The sequence below is a fragment of the Odontesthes bonariensis genome, chromosome 22, assembly GCF_027942865.1.
Source record: "Odontesthes bonariensis isolate fOdoBon6 chromosome 22, fOdoBon6.hap1, whole genome shotgun sequence".
NCBI lineage: Eukaryota > Metazoa > Chordata > Actinopteri > Atheriniformes > Atherinopsidae > Odontesthes > Odontesthes bonariensis.
Genome location: NC_134527.1, coordinates 2,213,958 through 2,234,090, shown reverse-complemented (window position 1 = coordinate 2,234,090; position 20,133 = coordinate 2,213,958). Strand labels below are relative to the sequence as shown.

At 41.6% G+C, this 20,133-nt stretch overlaps 1 protein-coding gene across 1 annotated transcript in view; it reads right to left on the bottom strand.

Annotated features, from left to right (window-relative positions):
* dcc (DCC netrin 1 receptor) overlaps positions 1-20,133 on the bottom strand; it is a 368,701-nt gene that overhangs the window by 125,516 nt on the left and 223,052 nt on the right. The window contains exons 13-15 of the mRNA XM_075455474.1: positions 5,115-5,256; positions 2,205-2,315; positions 96-290 (exon numbers count right to left, since the gene is read on the bottom strand). Coding sequence (XP_075311589.1) covers positions 96-290; positions 2,205-2,315; positions 5,115-5,256 — 448 coding nt within the window. The remainder of the gene's footprint in view (positions 1-95; positions 291-2,204; positions 2,316-5,114; positions 5,257-20,133) is intronic.

The following is a 20,133-nucleotide window of genomic DNA, read 5'->3' as shown; positions in this document are numbered from 1 at the left end:
TAATAACTCAGTCTGATTGTAATTTAGCCAATAATCTGATCTTTCAGAGCCATGTGACCCCACTGACTCTGACCTATTCTCTGAGTCCACAGTACCTAGGTTTTCGATGGAGTAGTATCTCTGCTTGCTGTCCACCCGAACCGTGTCGGCGTAGGGGCTCCCCACTCCGTAGCCGATGATGTAGCCTCGCACCAGGATGTTGGGGCTGAGCGGGGGGGTCCAGGACATGATGATGCTGTTGGGAAGCGGTCTGACGTGCAGAGAGCTGGGCTGGTCGGGCACCTGACTCTCTGTGGACACAACAACCAAACATCACATTAACGCAGAAGATGCACTGGAAAAAAATGCCCCTCCAAAAATAAGTAAAACAAATCAACAAATAAAAGACGTTTTTGCTTGAAATAAGCAAAAAAATCTGCCAATGGAACTAGTGAAAATCGGCTTGTCAAGATTTCTTGAAATAAAATGTGATATTTAGGACTTTTGAGATAAAAGTGATCTTGAAATTAGCTTAAAAACCTCTTCAAATGTCAAAAAAAAGCTTGTTTATGGGAAATGTGACTCAAAACAATTTGTTTTCAAGACTTTTTCACTTAACAAGATATTCCAAACAAGTCCCTATATCTGGCTGAAATGGTGCTTGTTAGGCAGTTGTGTCTTATATTAAGTGTAATGAGATATTTTGACTAGAAATGAGACAAATACACTTGGTAAGACTTTGATTTTTTCCAGTGTGAAGCTCTCAGGACCTCCATGTCTCCTGCTGGAGATGCTTAAAGCAGCAGCGGCTAACACATGCTAACCACATTAGCGGCGTAACGGGGCCTTACGGGACCTGACACTTTGTGTTACTCCTCAGCATCGGATTAGATCAGATCTGTGAGCCGTCAGGCCTCACGGGGGGGACGCTTCATTCCACTTTATCGAGTGATAATCCATTGAAATGAGATTTGCGTCTCTCTCTGTCCGGGCCAACAAATACAGTTAGCATGGATGTGTTTGCTGCTTTTAACTGAACGTTTTGTTCTGGAGCTTTAGCCTGAGGTCAGCGGTTTGAATCCTTCTGGATGCAAAACAATTTCCTCCAGCTAAACTCAGACAAAACTGAAATCACTGTCAGTGGCCCACAGAAACAAAGAGAAAGTGTTATCAGTCTCTCTAAAACCTGATAATCAGGTTAGAAATCTCGGGTAATATCGCACTCAGACCTGACCTTTAACAGCCACATTAAATCAGCAACATCAGCAGCTTTTTACCATCTAAAAAACATTGCCAGAATCAAAGGAATAGTGTCTAAAGCAGACTGAGAGAGACTGATCCATGCGTTTGTCTCCAGCAGGTTAGACTACTGTAACGGCCTGCTCACTGGGCTCTAAACGGGCTGTAAGACAGCTGCAGTACATCCAGAACGCTGCTGCTCGAGTCCTGACCGGAACCAGGAAATACGACCATATTAGTCCAGTGCTCAGGTCTCTGCACTGGCTTCCTGTCGCTCAGAGAATAGACTTTAAAACAGCTCAGGACTAAACAAGGTTTCAGTTTGATGCTCCTAACATCTGGAACAGTCTTCCAGAAGATGTGAGACAGGCCTCAACTCTGACAATGTTTAAATCCAGGCTGAAAACAGTTCTGTTTAGCTGTGCGTATGACACCTGAAAGTGTTTATCTGCACTCTTCACTTTTTAATTAATTAATGATTATTTTAATGGGTTTTTATTATATTATTTTTATTTTATTTTTATTTTTTATTTCTTTTTAATGATTTTATTGCTTTCTTGTGATTTTATGTAGCTGTGAAGCACTTTGAATTGCCCTGTGTATGAATTGTGCTCTATAAATAAAATGGCCTGGCCTTGCCTTCTAGAGTTGGAGACTAAAACAAAGATTTTCTAAAAGCACACTGAACAGAACATCAATGAATTCACCATGTGAATGTCCGGTCCCTGAGACGCTGTAACAGTGTGAGCAGAGTCGGGGGTTCGGCCTCAGGCAGGAAGCGCTGATGGAGGTGGGGAGACTTTTTTCATATTCATAGATTTGAGCATCCTTTCACCTCGGTAAACAGCCTCCATCTCCTCTCTGCCTCCTCCCTTGAGCCCGAACCTTTACCCCCCCCACAGCAGCCTCGGCCCTTCGCTGGTTAAATATTAAACACATGTGTTGGGGTGCACGATTACAGCGACCACACGAAGACGCCCACTCACCATCCAGGTCGTTCTCGGGCGTCTCGGCGGCGTACCACTCGCTGGCAGGACCCGACCCGTTTACTGTCATGGCTGCCACCTGGAAACTGTACTGACTGCCCTTCTCCAGACCTGCAGAGAGAGGAAACAGGCTTTACATCTGACATCCAGCTGCTTCTCAGGAGAACAGAAAAACACTTTATTCAAAATTCAAATTAATCAAGTAGCTCAAAAAATAAAATAAAAAAATAATAATTATTATTATTAAAACCAATTTTAATAAAACTACTACTACTAACTAATATTAATAATAATAAATGACTAAATAAATGAAAATAAAAAAATATATTAATATTTACAATGATTGTATATTAACAACAACAATAATAATACAAATTCTAATAAAACTACTACTACTAACTAATAATAATAATAATAAATGACTAAATAAATAAAAAATAATAAATAAAAAAAAATTAATATTTACAATAATTGTATATCAACAACAATAATAATACAAATTCTAATAAAACTACTACTACTAACTAATAATAATAAGAATAAATGTCTAAATAAATAAAACATTTAAAAAAATTAATATTTACAATAATTGTATATCAACAACAATAATAATAATACAAATTCTAATAAAACTACTACTACTAACTAATAATAATAAGAATAAATGACTAAATAAATAAATAAATAATATATATATTAATATTTACAATGATTGTATATTAACAACAACAATAATAATACAAATTCTAATAAAAATACTACTACTAACTAATAATAATAAATGACTAAATAAATAAAAAATAATAAATAAAAAAAAATAATATTTACAATAATTGTATATCAACAAAAATAATAATACAAATTCTAATAAAACTACTACTACTAACTAATAATAATAATAATAATAAATGACTAAATAAATAAAAAATAAAAAAAAATATTTCTTGTCTACAAATAAACAAACCCAAGCCCTGCTCGTCTTCACTTCTGGACTGGATTCATTAGAACGCGTTACCGTTACAACAACAACAACGACGGAGTGATATTTATAAACGTTTTAAGGCGCTTTTGTTTCCATCACCTAAATATAGCTGCGTTTGGAAAAAAAAAACCTATTAAAATTGTATAAAAAAACAAGGTTTCCACTGACAACAAGCCCCACAGCAGACAGATTAGATTCCACACGCAAACACCGGCACGCCGCCGGGGAACGAGAGCCGGCCGCAGACAGACGGATGGAGATAACCATCGGTCGAAAATAATGAAAAGGGAGATCAGTTTCATTCAAATCCTGCAAACCTCAAATTGAAATAATAGCTGGTGGCAGTTTGAATGCAGGCACACAAACACGTTGCAGATGTTTTATGCAAATGCTGGAAAAAAAAAAACACGATACAAGGAATTAAAAAAGCAGACACAATTCCACTGTGTCCTCCACCCACACACAGGAAAACACTCACTCGTGTATATATCTCCAGGATTTGGATCGTTTCTTTGTCTGATATTTAAAAAGTAAAAAGTGGAAACGCTCCGTTGTGTTTTCCTCTCATGTAGAAATCAGTCTGGCTGAACAAAGACATATCTTTCAATCTCGTCATCGTCCAAACAAGCAAACCGACTGAAAGAATCAGTTTAATTCTTAAAGAAAATTCCATTAACCTATGAGGTAGAAACTCCTTTGTGATAGAGGTTGAACATACAGTGTTTCCTCATCTATATCCCCTTAATCCAGCAATGTTTTTGTGAAATTCTGTCACGGTTTTGTTTTAAAAACATGTTCATGAAATATTTATTTACTCGGGCTGGGCAACGATTATAATGTTTAATCTAATTAATCACATGATTTCCCTGATATCAGGTAAACTGAGATGTGGACTGACTAAAACAAAACTTCAGAATGCTCCAACATGAAAGTCTAGACTTATTTTGTATTTTTTTTTCCATTCTTATTATAGTTTTGGTTCACTGCAAGTCAACAAGGAACTTCTTCATGTTAACTTCTTTCTAAAGCATTAATAAATAAAACAAATTAAAAATCAACCCGATGATTTAGACACTGCAAACAGGAACTGCTATTAGCCAAGTCAGCGTTGTTTTAATGGCAAGGATTTGGGTAAATGGCAACAAATATTAGGAATCTAAAGGGGATTAGCAGTGAAAATACACAAAAGCTCTCCCGATAACATACATTATTCCTGTCTTTCTATAGATATACATTTGTTTTAAGTAGGGCTGGGCAACAATTAAAATGTTTAATCTAATTAATCACATGATTTCCCTGATTAATCACAATTAATCACATTTGTACGCAGAATCCAAAAATGAATCCAAAAGTAGTGTATAGCTTTTAGCATTTAGTTTTATTTTAAATGTGCTGCCATATGAATGAAAGTGCCATAACATTTGTTGTGCAAACACACTTTTAACATCAGCATCTTTCTGTAGTTTTTATGTAGAAGCCTCGCTCCACTGTCTGTTTCCTTGAATGACTTGCTGCTATCAGTTGTGTGTTTTGCCTTTAAGTGATATTTTAGACTGGAACTACTACGCTGAGAAGACAAAGGAGTTTTTTTTTTTTTACATTTATTTTGAAATACGTGCTTTTATGTTGAAACAAATAAAACAGGAAGTAGCGCCGGTTAGCTCCGTTAGCTTCACAGCTGTAGCGGTGATGTTAGCTGCTGGTTTATCTTTATTTAATTCCTCCATGATTCGTGGTGTTTGCTGTAACTGTGTGAATGTGATGCATTCAACAGACTTTTACAATAATAAAAACTGCGCTAATGCGCGATAAAATATTTATCGGCATTAAATAATTAACAAGTTAACGCGATAATAATGAGTTTATTATTACACGCCCTATTATTTACCTTAAAATCTTTGCTGTTGATGGAATAAAGTCGGTCTCACCTGTGAACAGGTACCAGAAGTTGTTGGGTTCGATGGCCTCCTGGTCTCCCCGGCGCCCGGTCTTCCTGTACCTGATCTTGTAGGCAGTGATGACGCCGTTCTGGGCGCTGCGGGGGGGCGGCTGCCAGGACACCTTGATGCTCTGAGAGGCAACAAATACAGCAAAAGCAACGAGTTAACATCATTTGGTGCAAAAGCTGCTGATAGAAGCGTCTTTGTGGTCATTTAATGCGTCTTTCAAATAGTCCCACTTAGCTTTATAGCTCTCTTTTGGGCAGTTCTGGGTCTTTAAATCGTTTATTCACAAATTGTTGGTCTGTGCTGGGTCTCTTTGCAGGCTCAGTGAGGCAGTTCTGGGTCTTTAAACAGTAATTTAGCCTTCTCTGTAGTGATTATTATTCTTAATGAGCTGCTTTAGTGTCAGTTCTGACCATCGAACGGACATTTTGAGCAATACAGCGTGCAGATTCCAACTTTAAATCAGTAAGTTGATGCCAGTTGTGTAGATTTAAAATGCCCAGATGTGTGGGATGACCCCAGGGAAGGTCGCCCCACAGATGTGACATGCATGCAGTGATTTTACAGCACTGTGCAGGAAGCGACTGTAAATCTGATCTCATTCGGCTCCTTTTGTAAGAGATTTTGTGTCTGTGTGTGTTTCTGTCTGCATGTTTGGGGCTGTGTTGAATGAATCTTAATTGCTTTATTTGCATGTTAACAACCCATCTCTGCCACACACACACACACGTGCACGCACACACACACACACAGCAGATGTTGACGAGGCCTCCGGTGAGCCCTGCTCTGTGAGGCAGCTGCCGTCAGCCACTCTGCAAACACAACAATCTAACGTGTCGAACTTTAACCAATGAAGATTCATTTATGATAAAAAAGCACATTTTCTTTGTCTCATGATACGACCTCACTCATGACTTCTGATTCTAACTGTGTAACTTCACCTCTAAGACTGAAACTGAAGCAGACGACACCAGTTCACAGAGTTTGTTGGTTGTTTTTTTATAATCAGGTTGTGCATTTGGCCCATTCGTCTCACAGCTCTGTTACCTCAGTCATGAGATGTATACCGTTACACTTTTAATCACGTTCCAAAAGGTTTACAAGCAGAATCATTTCATTATAGCTCCATGGCTGCCGGTGATGAACAGGGGAGGAAACGCCGGCTGGTTTATCAGGCCTCAGAGGAGGCAAACAACAGATTCTGCTGTGGAAACAATTACTGCAAATCTAATTTTCTTTGGAAAAAAGGAAAACACAAATCAGCCACAACATTATAACCTCTGACAGGTGGAGGGAAAAACCTTTATAACGCTGTCACAGTGGCACCAGGCTTAAGGACTCGAGGGACTTTGACCAACAGTTTCTGATGTCACAGCAGCAGCTTTTTGGGATGTTCCTGGTCTGCAGGACCGAACTAAAGTGGTCCAAGGAAGGAAAACCAGGGAGCCAACAAAAAGGTGACGGGCAGCCATCACTCAGTGGGGTCACATGGCTCTGAAAGGATCAGATTATTGGCTAAATTACAATCAGACTGAGTTATTAAGGGTAATTCTCCTTGGATATCTGGCGGTGAATGAATGGGATCAGAGGCACAAAGCGTGTCATACCCCGGTATGATAGGTGGCGCTGTACCCATTCCAGCTGTTGCTAATAGAGCCACTTCCTGTTGACCTCTTCACCACCAACTACAACAACAAACTCAGGCATTGGAGAAAGATGGAGAACGCAGAGCCAGATGAAGCTACGTCCCTCTACATTTGGTCTGTGATGAGCTGCTTGTTGCACAAACTCGATGCCCAACGGAGCGTTCTCCATCGCGTTGTTTGTTTCTTTCTGACGGCGACAACAACAGGAATATCGTCTCCTTTGACTTCCGGGTCACGACCCCGGGAAAACATCTGGAGCATGCGCAGAACGCAAAGTCTGATTCACCACGTGCTTCAGCGTCTACAAGCAGGTTTAAAGTGACTTTCAACCCAGTTATCTCGGGGTCTGAATCCCATCCGATCCAGTTCTTAGTCAGATTAAGGTGTCTACATGCACTTAATAACTCAGTCTGATCACTCTTTGTCCACTTTGGCTGTGTTCCAAACCGCATACTTCTCCTACTACTCCTACTAACTTTTTGAGTAAGTATGCGAGTTTGAGTAAGCGAGAAGTTCCCGGATGCATTCTAGATTCTCCGAAATGTTGGGTATGCATCATGAGGTTACTACTCATACTCAAACTACCCAAGATGCAACGTAACGTGACGTCGCCGATCGTCATTTCCTGTCAAAACGGCAGTTTCAAGCTAGCTACAACGGGGGTAGGTTCACTTCCTGTTTTCAAAACAAAAGCACCAATTGTATGGTAATGGCTTTCCCTGTGATAAAAGGCAACGGGTATTTTATTTTGTGAAAATAACCGGAAGTGCGTTGCTCACTGCAGCTAGCTTTAGTAGCGCCGAATTCGTGGGAACAAAACTGTAAACAGCCGGTATTTTGTCAGGTTTTCAACACGTTGGGGATCTAAACGACTACTTTCTCTCCTGAAAATGTTTCAAATGTTGTAAAAGTTTACAGAGTTTAGAGCTTAAGAGAAATCAGCTTCAGGCCGGCTGATTTCGGCTCGGGCAGGAGCAAAATGCATTGTGGGTAAAGATCCTCACCCGTCCTGCAGACGCTGACGTCAACAGCACGAGATGATTTTCCACATTTGTGCAGAGGCCCAACATTTCTGAGTTTACATGTAAACATCCAGCTGAGCACAAAATGCAGATCATTCCATCTAATTCAAAAATCCATAAAAGGCTTTTTCCTCACCTAAAGAAAAAAGCTGACGTGTTGTTTTCTATATTCAATTTCTTTCAGTTTCTTTCCGTAATTCGGAAAGCACCCAAAAATCAATAGTAATCAAAATTATTTTAGTTTGTTACATCATTGTTTTCCTGTGCCAGCGTACAAAGTCTCAACTTAATTTAGGAAATATGATGTGCACAGGATTTAAGACGACTCATTATCAACCTGACAGCCAATCAGAAGCCTCCGTTTTCAATTACACCATTAGCTGGTGTCAGCTGTCAGATTTACAGCTCAGATACAGACTGCATCACATGCAGTGCATTCACACACATGTTGTAGGTGTGATGTTAACACACACAGACACTCAAACTGATGGAATTTGTGCGTCTCCATCTCCATCAGCTGAGGTGTAAGTCAACAAGGAGTTTAAATATTCAGCCAGTGTTACGGTGATGGCAGCCACAGAGGAATTCATTAACATTTAGCTGCACCTGCTCCCTCTGCTGCTCCTCAGCCAGCTAAGTGATTACTGAAGGAGGGGAGGAGACCTTAAACCATCCTATTCCCCCCTCAGATTCCAACTTATTTTTCATTAGAAAAAGAAACAGAAAAATACAAAATAGATATATATATAATAAATATTAAAATAGAAACAAAATACCAAAAAGACAAAAAAAAACATGAAAAAAAAAGAAAAACAATACAAATTCAGTGTTAACGACAGACTTATCCTATCAAAGAGGAGAGGAAACAAAGACTATAACATCGCCAACAGAAAGAACAACCAACAAAACATATTTCATTCTTTCTCAACTCATTTTGTAAGAAGTATGTTTAACCCTGAGACGAAGAACTATCATCAGAGTTTTGGGTCCTGATCCTCCTTGACCCCAGGATCAGCGTGTGCTCTGTATCTGCAGCCATTGCTCCATGATGCCATCCTCCCCTGGAGGCCTGCTGCCCGTTTTTAGATGGGAGGCTTGAACAGGGACCTGAGCCTGAGCCAGAAACCCACCTCCACCTCGACTCCCTAACCCCAGACAATGCCCAGAGCTCAGGAACCTTCACACAGGTCTGGTAGAGTTCAGTCTTTCCAACATCCTGAAATCTCCCCAGATGTGGTGATATGAGGGACGACAGCTGACCCTCTCCCTCCTGCCACTCCCCCACGGCTGGGGAGACAGAGAAAGAGGGGAAACCATACTCACCGCCCTCATTCCACAGCTCACAAAGAGTCTCTCAGAAAACCCCTTAAAGGCTGTGGTGGAGCAGCGTAGAGCTCCTCCACCTCTCCATCAATCAGTCGGATAGAGCTGGTTCCACCTCTCCCCCTCCTGACATCCACATGTGAAGCCATCATCTTTCTCAGATGACCCAGTTTGGTGCAGCCGACATCCCTCAGGCTGGCAGATTGAAGCATCGGAGTCTCTGGCTGCGTTCGAAACCGCATACTTCTCCTACTACTCCTGCTAACTTTTTGAGTTAGTATGCGAGTTTGAGGAAGCGAGAAGTTCCCGGATGCATACTAGATTCTCCGAAATGTTGGGTATGCATCATGAGGTTACTACTCATACTCAAACTACCCAAGATGCAACGTAACGTGACGTCGCCTATCGTCATTTCCTGTCAAAACAGCAGTTTCAAGCTAGCTACAACGAGGGTAGGTTCACTTCCTGTTTCCAAAACAAAAGCACCAATTGTATGGTAATGGCTTTCCCTATGATAAAAGGCAACGGGTATTTTATTTTGTGAAAATAACCAGAAGTGCGTTGCTCACTGCGGCTAGCTTTAGTAGCGCCGAATTCGTGGGAACTAAATTGTAAACAGCCGGTATTTTGTCAGGTTTTCAACACGTTGGGGATCTAAACGACTACTTTCTCACTTGAAAATGTTTCAAATGTTGCTAAAGTTTACAGAGTTTAGAGCTTCAGGCCGGCTGATTTCAGCTCGGGCAGGAGCGAATTGCATTGTGGGTAAAAGCTCTACTTACTGTCTGATCCATGAGTATGCAGTATGGAAGTATGCAGTATGTAGTATGCTGTTTCGAACACAGTCCCTGAGATGGTACTGAATATCAGAGGCTCCTGGAAAACCCCAAATACCTGGAATCTCACCAGGTGTGAAGACTTCAGACTCTGGCAGAGTCTGCCAGGCCTGCAGTGCAGAGCGGTGGAAAAATGGAGGTCCTGTAAAGACTTCCATCTACCAAAATCTACCCAAAATCTACCCAAATCTTCCCAAAATCTATCCAAAATCTATCGAAATCTACCCAAAATCTATCCAAATCTACTCAAATCTACACAAAATCTATCCAAAATCTACCCAAATCTATCCAAAATCTACCCAAAATCTATCCAAATCTATCCAAATCTACCCAAAATCTATCCCAATCGACCCAAAATCTATCCAAATCGATCCAAATCTACACAAATCGATCCAAATCTACCCAAAATCTACCCAAATCTACCCAAAATCTACCCAAAATCTACCCAAATCTATCCAAAATCTATCCAAGATCTACCCAAATCTATCCAAATCTATCCAAAATCTATCCCAATCGACCCAAAATCGACCCAAATCTATCCAAATCTACCCAAATCTACCCAAATCTACCCAAAATCTACCCAAATCTACCCAAAATCTACCCAAAATCTACCCAAATCTATCCAAAATCTATCCAAGATCTACCCAAATCTATCCAAATCTATCCAAAATCTATCCCAATCGACCCAAAATCGACCCAAATCTATCCAAATCTACCCAAATCTACCCAAATCTACCCAAAATCTACCCAAATCTACCCAAAATCTACCCAAAATCTATCCCAATCGACCCAAAATCTATCCAAATCTATCCCAATCGACCCAAAATCTATCCAAATCTATCCAAATCTACCCAAATCGATCCAAATCTACCCAAATCGATCCAAATCTACCCAAATCTATCCAAATCTACCCAAATCTATCCAAAATCTACCCAAAATCTATCCAAAATCTACCCAAATCTATCCAAATCTATCCAAATCGATCCAAATCTACCCAAATCTACCCAAATCTACCCAAATCTATCCAAATCTACCCAAAATCTACCCAAATCTATTCAAAATCTACCCAAAATGTACCCAAATCTATCCAAATCTATCCAAAATCTACCCAAATCTAGCCAAATCTACCCAAATCTATCCAAATCGATCCAAATCTATCCAAATCTATCCAAATCTATCCAAATCTACCCAAATCTATCCAAATCTATCCAAAATCTACCCAAATCTATCCAAATCTATCCAAATCTATCCAAAATCTACCCAAAATCTACCCAAAATCTATCCAAATCTACCCAAATCTATCCAAAATCTACCCAAATCTACCCAAATCTATCCAAATCTACCCAAATCTATCCAAAATCTATTCAAATCTATCCAAATTGATCCAAATCGATCCAAATCTACCCAAATCTATCCAAAATCTACCCAAAATCTACCCAAATCTATCCAAAATCTACCCAAAATCTACCCAAATCTATCCAAAATCTACCCAAATCTACCCAAATCTATCCAAATCTACCCAAAATCTACCCAAATCTATTCAAAATCTACCCAAAATGTACCCAAATCTATCCAAATCTATCCAAAATCTACCCAAATCTAGCCAAATCTACCCAAATCTATCCAAATCGATCCAAATCTATCCAAAATCTACCCAAATCTACCCAAATCTATCCAAATCTACCCAAAATCTACCCAAATCTATCCAAAATCTACCCAAATCTATCCAAAATCTACCCAAATCTACCCAAATCTATCCAAATCTACCCAAAATCTACCCAAATCTATTCAAAATCTACCCAAAATGTACCCAAATCTATCCAAATCTATCCAAAATCTACCCAAATCTAGCCAAATCTACCCAAATCTATCCAAATCGATCCAAATCTATCCAAATCTATCCAAATCTATCCAAATCTACCCAAATCTATCCAAATCTATCCAAAATCTACCCAAATCTATCCAAATCTATCCAAATCTATCCAAAATCTACCCAAAATCTACCCAAAATCTATCCAAATCTACCCAAAATCTACCCAAATCTATCCAAAATCTACCCAAATCTACCCAAATCTATCCAAATCTACCCAAATCTATCCAAAATCTATTCAAATCTATCCAAATTGATCCAAATCGATCCAAATCTACCCAAATCTATCCAAAATCTACCCAAAATCTACCCAAATCTATCCAAAATCTACCCAAAATCTACCCAAATCTATCCAAAATCTACCCAAATCTATCCAAAATCTATCCAAATCTAGCCAAATCTACCCAAATCTATCCAAAATCTACCCAAATCTATCCAAATCTATCCAAAATCTATCCAAAATCTACCCAAATCCAAATTTAGCCAAATCTACCCAGCTGGGACCATGAAGGAGTCACTGTGCCGTCTTTAATCAGGCAGGCAGGCTAAATTTCCATTTAGCCAGCCGAGCGCACACCTTCTCCTTTATCCCACGGCAGCATCACTCAGCCTCACCAGCAGAGGAGAGGAGGAACAGGAGGGAAAGGTAAGGAAAGGTACTCTTTGGGCACAGCCTCATGCTTCATTACCTAATTAGCCACTTAGACAGCACACTGTTGGATGTGTGGTCTCCGTGGAGACGATGCAGAAGCAAAAATTCATGTTGCAACAACTCCCACAGAGCCACCAGGAGGCAAACCATCCATGAAGGAGGAAACTGTGCCACCGAAGCCCGTAAAATTCCTCTTCCTGCTCAGCCTGAGTCACAGCAGCAGCTTCCTCTGTTAGACTGTTTATTAACGCTTTATTAAGTTCACGTAATATTACAACAACGTCATGTTAAATACGACTGGATTGGTACCAGAAACGTTTTGTTGATTTTAAGGTCAGACGCTGTAAAATCAGATATTTCTGAGCGGAGCAGAAAGATGTCAACAATAAAAAACCCTCCTGCAGCTGCTTTGTATTCAGAAGAAAGCTGACGGTGTAAAGCAGCAGGGCAAGTGGCCCGTGGCCTCACCCCCCCGCCCCCCCCACCTTCAAACTAGTTTCACATCCAGCTTTCCCACAGAGGACACAGAGAACGTTTCAGGAAGCTCTGCAGTGATAAAATAATCTTAGATTAACTAATGTTTCTAAGACCATCACATGTGCCACAGCTGTATAATTATGTCTTCCCTCACTGTGACTCATGATTGAGAAGGAAACTTATAATGATATTATAATCTAACTTGGCTAAGAAAGGGGGCTCGGGTTAGTAAAGTTTAAGGCCTATATGTAGAGTAATTGGATGCATGCATGAAAATCCGTCTTATTTCTATTTTATCGCTCAAAGGAAAAGTCTTTCAGAAGTTTTACAGCTGATTTTTAGTCCATCTTTACTTTTATCTTCAAGTGTTCAACACAACACACGTCTATGTGTTATAAACTTGTAATAATCTGAGCTGTGGGCTCCCTTTAGCTGCCGTCCTTCTGGTTAAAGGCTGTGTTCGAAACTGCATACTTCCATACTGCATACTGATCAATCAGACAGAATGCAGAGCGTTTACCCACAATGCATTTCGCTCGTGCCAGAGCGTAAATCAGCCGGCCTGAAGCTGATTTCCCTTAAGCTCTAAACTCTGTAAACTTTAGCAAAATACCGGCTGTTTACAATTTTGTTCCCACGAATTCGGCGCTACTAAAGCTAGCCGCAGTGAGCTAACGCACTTCCTGTTATTTTCACAAAATAAAATACCCGTTGCCTTTTATCATAGGGAAAGCCATTACCATACAATTGGTGCTTTTGTTTTGAAAACAGGAAGTGAACCTACCCTCGTTGTAGCTAGCTTGAAACTGCCGTTTTGACAGGAAATGACGATCGGCGACGTCACGTTACGTTGCATCTTGGGTAGTTTGAGTATGAGTAGCAACCTCATGATGCATACCCAACATTTCAGAGAATCTAGTATGCATCCGGGAACTTAAAAAAGTTAAAGTTAGTAGGAGTAGTGGGAGTAGTGGGAGAAGTAGGCGGTTTGGAAAGCAGCCTGTGTGGACAAAGAGTGAGACGATGAGGATCGACTGTTGGTTCCAGTTCAGCATTTAATCAACACACTGCGTTGTCTCCAGAGCCTTCGTATTATCCGTGGAGGCTGAGAGCAACAGATTTATACCTCTCCTACTCATAGAGAATCGTACCAGAACCCTTTCCCACCATGCTGGGACCCAGGAGTGTTGAACCAACACAAGTCCATCCACACTGATGTTCCAAAACTCTCTGAATAATCTGCTTTCAGGTAATTCCTCAGCCCAGTTTCCCTCTGAGACCCCCCATCTCTGACCTGTACAGCTCTGGAATACGATTCCACTGGAGAATCATTCGTTTGAAAGACATCCTGTTTATCATCATTCACACTTTTGACTTGTTTGTGCATCAGCTGAAGCTCATGTGGAGCTTAATTATGTGCAAAGAACTGAAGATATGACAAAAACATAACGAATAAAACCCGTTTCTTCCCTTTTTTTAAACACAAGACTGCAGCCACACAAACATATCAAACATTTATGTATTCTTAACGTTTTTAATATCCTGGAAAACGTCGTTTGCAGGAAAATAAGCACATTTTTGGCCTGTTTAAAAACTTTTTAATGAGAATGTTCAGCGATCGGATGAAAATGAAGTGATTTTTAGCTAATTAGTTCTAATTATTTGTTAAGTTTCCCTTCAGGTTCATGATAAACACATATCAAATGAAAGTAAATAGATAAATAATGTGGTAAAAATGTGTCTCATTGCTCTGGGACAAAGTCTGTGAAGGAATAAATCAGCAGCACGTTTAAAATCTAAGTTCTGCTGCTGTTTTTCCAGCCGTACTTTGACCCTCAGTAATTTGTCCATCGAGGCGTGAAAAAGCTTCGAAGGAAAAGACGAAACTTTAAATTGCGATAAGAATTAATTCAGTGGATTGCTTCTGTTTCAGCGTGAGAGCTGCATACAGAGCACCTCATCCACCCTATGACCTCCACGTGCACGCACATGCACGTGCACACACACACAAAGATCCAGGTGGGTAAACACTCCCTGAATTCAATCTGTGATTGTTTGTTCTTGTCCTCTGGGTGAGAGCTGCAATCACATTGACTCTGTGTGTGTGTGTGTGTGTGTGTGTGTGTGTGTGTGTGTGTGTGTGTGTGTGTGTGTGTGTGTGTGTGTGTGCATGTGTGTGTGCATGTGCAGTAATGCCCTCTGGGTAAAAGGAGCAATCACACGGAGGGCAGAACGTCTCTATTTGCTCAGTAACATAACGTTCAACAGCGCGTGTGCTCAGAAAACAAACAGCCTTTTTCAGGTTTGGAATGCGTCCCTCTGCTGGATTTGCACAGATGTTTACACGTCTGGAAACGAAATGTTGACCATCGGATACAAGTCTGGATGTTTTGGTTTGTCAAAGCTGAATCCGAATCGATCTGAATGCACGTGGAATAAATGAATCCAAAAGTAGTGTATAGCTTTTAGCATTTAGCTTTATTTTAAATGTGCTGCCATATGAATGAAAGTGCCATAACATTTGTTGTGCAAACACACTTTTAACATCAGCATCTTTCTGTAGTTTTTATGTAGAAGCCTCGCTCCACTGTCTGTTTCCTTGAATGACTTGCTGCTATCAGTTGTGTGTTTTGCCTTTAAGTGATATTTTAGACTGGAACTACTACGCTGAGAAGACAATTCAACTTGGCAGTGTTTACAGATGACTTTGGTTCTGTCGACTCCGCCGTCTGGAAGAACTTTAAAATGAAAATGGCCGAGTAAAAGTTCCGTACCCTTCTCCATGTTTGGTGGATCCGCCGATTACTTTCTTTTCCTGTTCCACAGCAGACAGCAGCAGACTTTTACAAAATAAAAGCCTGTGAGCAACAGACTTTTACAAAATAAAAGCTGTGAGAAACAGACTTTTACAAAATAAAAGCTGTGAGCAACAGACTTTTACAAAATAAAAGCCTGTGAGCAACAGACTTTTACAAAATAAAAGCTGTGAGCAACAGACTTTTACAAAATAAAAGCCTGTGAGCAACAGACTTTTACAAAATAAAAGCTGTGAGAAACAGACTTTTACAAAATAAAAGCTGTGAGCAACAGACTTTTACAAAATAAAAGCCTGTGAGCAACAGACTTTTACAAAATAAAAGCCTGTGAGCAACAGACTTTTACAAAATAAAAGCTGTGAGCAACAGACTTTTACAAAATAAAAGCCTGTGAGCAGCAGACTTTTACAAAATAAAAGCCTGTGAGCAGCAGACTTTTACAAAATAAAAGCCTGTGAGCAACAGACTTTTACAAAATAAAAGCCTGTGAGCAACAGACTTTTACAAAATAAAAGCCTATGAGCAATAGACTTTTGAGGCCTTTATGAGGCCCCGGTTTGAGTCCCCCATCTAACAGCTCTGTGCTGCATGTTGTTCCCCCTCTCTGCCCCGTGCTTCCTGTCTCTCTAAACTTTCCTATCCATTAAAGGCACAAAAGCCCCAAAAATAATAAATAAGTAAAAATTGCGTTAATGCGCGATAAAATATTTATCGGTGTTAAATAATTAATGCGTTAACGCGATAATAACGATTTAACTCGCCCAGCCCTAATATATATATATATGTATATATAGATCACTGGTCCAATCAGACTGTGGCTAATTAATTCTTTGCCTAATTAGGAGTTGTGCTCCTGCTGAAGGGGTGATAGGAAAACGATGTTGGTTTTGTATCCGAGGGTGTAATCATCCTGTTAGCCCGAGTGTGAGGGAATACGCAGCGATCACCGTCGCACATGTGAGAGGAGGCTCCTGCTATCAAACTGAAAGAAACGGCTGAATTCTGAATGAGTGCCATGATATGACTGAAAGAATGCATTTAAAATGAACAAATTAACTAACAAAAGATCAATCAAAAAGCCTCTTCAGGAGACCTCTGAACATGGCCACTGCCTCCCAGAAACCACGGCTCCGTTCTCAAGCTCCTCCCCACGTAAGCAAACAGCTCTTCCACATTTCATCCCATTACTTTGCACTTGTACTTTACCTGGAAGAAGCGCACGCAACTGCTGGGTTTCAACATCTAAATTTAATTTATCTGGACTGTTGCTTGTTTTTAAATTCATTTCAATCATTTTATTTGTTTCTCTTTATATTCTTTTATGTATTTTTAATGCTTCTTCCACTCCCTGTTGCAATGCTTTTATTTTACGTGAAGCACTTTGAATTGTTCTGTACATGAAATGTGCTAAAAATACATTTGATTTGATTTGATAAAGCCTTTTTATGTGTTTCTTATGGCCCAGAGGACATGAACGAGGAGATTTTATGATGAACATCTAACTCCTGCATGGATTTACTGGGAGGTTTAACCCGTCCACCATGCAGGATCGCTTCTGTAGGCTTTTCTTAGACGAGAAGATGACGTAAAAGCTTATATTATGAGCTGCTTGTTCCCAGAATCGAGTCCTGATACCGACTCAGACAGCTGCGATGACCCCAGCTTAATTCTCTGGAGAATTCTGGGTAAAATCCCCACAGCGAACACACTGTAAACTGCAGAGCTCCGTGTTTAACACCAGCACACACACAGAGAGACTCCGTCAGAGTGGAAAAAAAGTTGGGAAAATGTCACATTTGTCTGAAAAGTTGGTTTGACGGCACCAACTCTACGAGCTGAAAGCTTTCCTCCCTGAGCAACAACTCGCAGAGGAGCTGACGAACAGATCCACACGCAGGGCTGGGGGTGTGACAGCTGCAGAGCTCACAGTTTGCATGGAGTTCTGTCTGTTTTAAGCAAATATTTCCCAATAAAATAAATAACTGATACCTCAGCAAGATTTTTACCAGCACTGGTGGGAGCACTTTTACTTCATTCAAATGACTGCGTCTGTTTAACAACTTCAGGTGCTTTCACACCTACATGTGATGCTTTCACCACCCGATGGAAGATGTGTCTCCTCCATCAGACGGGTTATTGTCACCCAACACTTTGTGTTCGGTGCTTTAGGAGGCTTCCATAGGCCCATTTCCAGTCATGTGATCTCTCTTTTGTGCTTAACCTGGTGTTCCTTGGTGAGTTAAGAAGTGCCAGAACAGTTCTGGGGGGCCCCAAAAGTCAGCTTGGAGTTGGTGAAGAGTCAAAATCACAGTTTTTATAGGCTTCAAAGTGAGAAACTGTTGTTTGTATAGGGAACATCTTCCTGAGAGTTACAGTAAAACCTGCTTTGTTTTTGAAATATCCAACAAATGGAGCTCTAGAACTACCAGTTCCACCTCAGGTCCTGCAGTACGGCCAGAAATACAGGAAATAACTGTAAAAACGTGGTCCAAACGTGGTGCAAAATAAGGCAGCTTAAAGCCACAGAACTGGGAAGTTTAGAATTATCGACCCGCTTGATAAACTGTGAAACATTAGCTGCATCCCCACTGTAGGAACCTTCTGCAGTTCCTAGAACCTTTTCAGGAACGGGGCCATTTTTTCCCTACATTCGCACATACAGGAACTAGGGACCGTGGCCCTCTGGAACTAGGGACCGCGGCCCTCGGAAACTAGGGACCACGGCACTCGGGAACTAGGGACCGCGGCCCTCGGGAACTAGGGACCACGGCACTCGGGAACTAGGGACCACGGCACTCGGGAACTAGGGACCACGGCACTCGGGAACTAGGGACCACGGCACTCGGGAACTTGGCCCTCGGGAACTAGGGACCGCGGCCCTCGGGAACTAGAGACCGCGGCCCTCGGGAACAAGGGACCGCGGCCCTCGGGAACTCGGGACCGCGGCCCTTGGGAACTAGGGACCGCGGCCCTCGGGAACTCGGGACCGCGGCCCTCGGGAACTAGGGACCACGGCCCACTGGAACTAGGGACCGCGGCCCTCGGGAATTAGGGACCGCGGCCCTCGGGAATTAGGGACCACGGCCCTCTGGAACTAGGGACCACGGCCCTCGGGAACTCGGGACCACGGCCCTCGGGAATTAGGGACCACGGCCCTCTGGAACTCGGGACCACGGCCCTCTGGAACTAGGGACCACGGCCCTCGGGAATTAGGGACCACGGCCCTCGGGAACTAGGGACCACGGCCCTGAGAAACTAGGGACCACGGCCCTCGGGAATTAGGGACCACGGCCCTCTGGAACTAGGGACCACGGCCCTGAGAAACTAGGGACCACGGCCCTCAGGAACTAGGGACCGCAGCCCTCGGGAACTAGTATAACAAAAATATTTTTCTGAGAAGCAAAAGGCTTTATTTTTTAAACCCCAGCCAACTAGCCGGACTACCTTCATCAACACCAAAACGAGGCTGGAACTCTGCTCACAGGACGCAGCAGGGGGTAAGAAGATGTTCAGAAATGATGCTGCTGATATGGGATGTTACACAGCTTCATGTCAGAAGAGGCGAACTGTCCCTTTAAGTTGTGCTGCAGCAGCAGTATAATTTCTCTTTGGGTCTGAGTAAAGCTTCATCTGACTGTATTTCACACTGTGGACCCTTCTGTCTGCCCTCATCCTGCAGCAACAACCTGCACAAACTGCTCCGTTCTGCAGGTCGTACAGATCTAAAACCTTAAGGAAATTATGTTGAATTCTAAGTGGGCTAACAGTCCAACTCTCCAGAACTTTCTTTTTATCTGAATTGTGGCAGCACCATAAGTCAGCAGCTGCTCTCCGGGGATCCGGCCTCATTTACTGATGGACGGGATCCTAACAAGGGCCCCTGATGCCCCACAAACTTACGTTTCCCCTGGTCGCTGCCCAAGTTGCTTTTTGCTTTATGGAATTAAAACAACGAGGAGGAAGAGACGGCATGTTTTCATGCTCTGATTCACACATAATGATGTTTGTTGTCATAAGAAACACAAATGATGAGGACGCGTACTGACAGGGTGGAGATTTAGGTCAGGGGTCCTGGACCTTCTTCCAGAGGCCGACCCCCCCCCCCCCCCCCCCAACAGGTTCAGCCTCTCCGGGCAGCACAGCAGGAGGATGCTCGGACTAAAGGGACACTCCTGTGTTACTCATTATTAATTTGACAGATATATATGTGATCAATCCAGTTAGCCCGACTCTAGCAAACAGCACAGAAAAGCTGGGGAGCGATGCCAAAAAGGAATAATAATGGAAGAAGAATCCATCCTGAAGTCGGGCCGAGGCTCCCGCGAGTCTCTCAAAGTTCCATTAAGCAAAATGAATCCG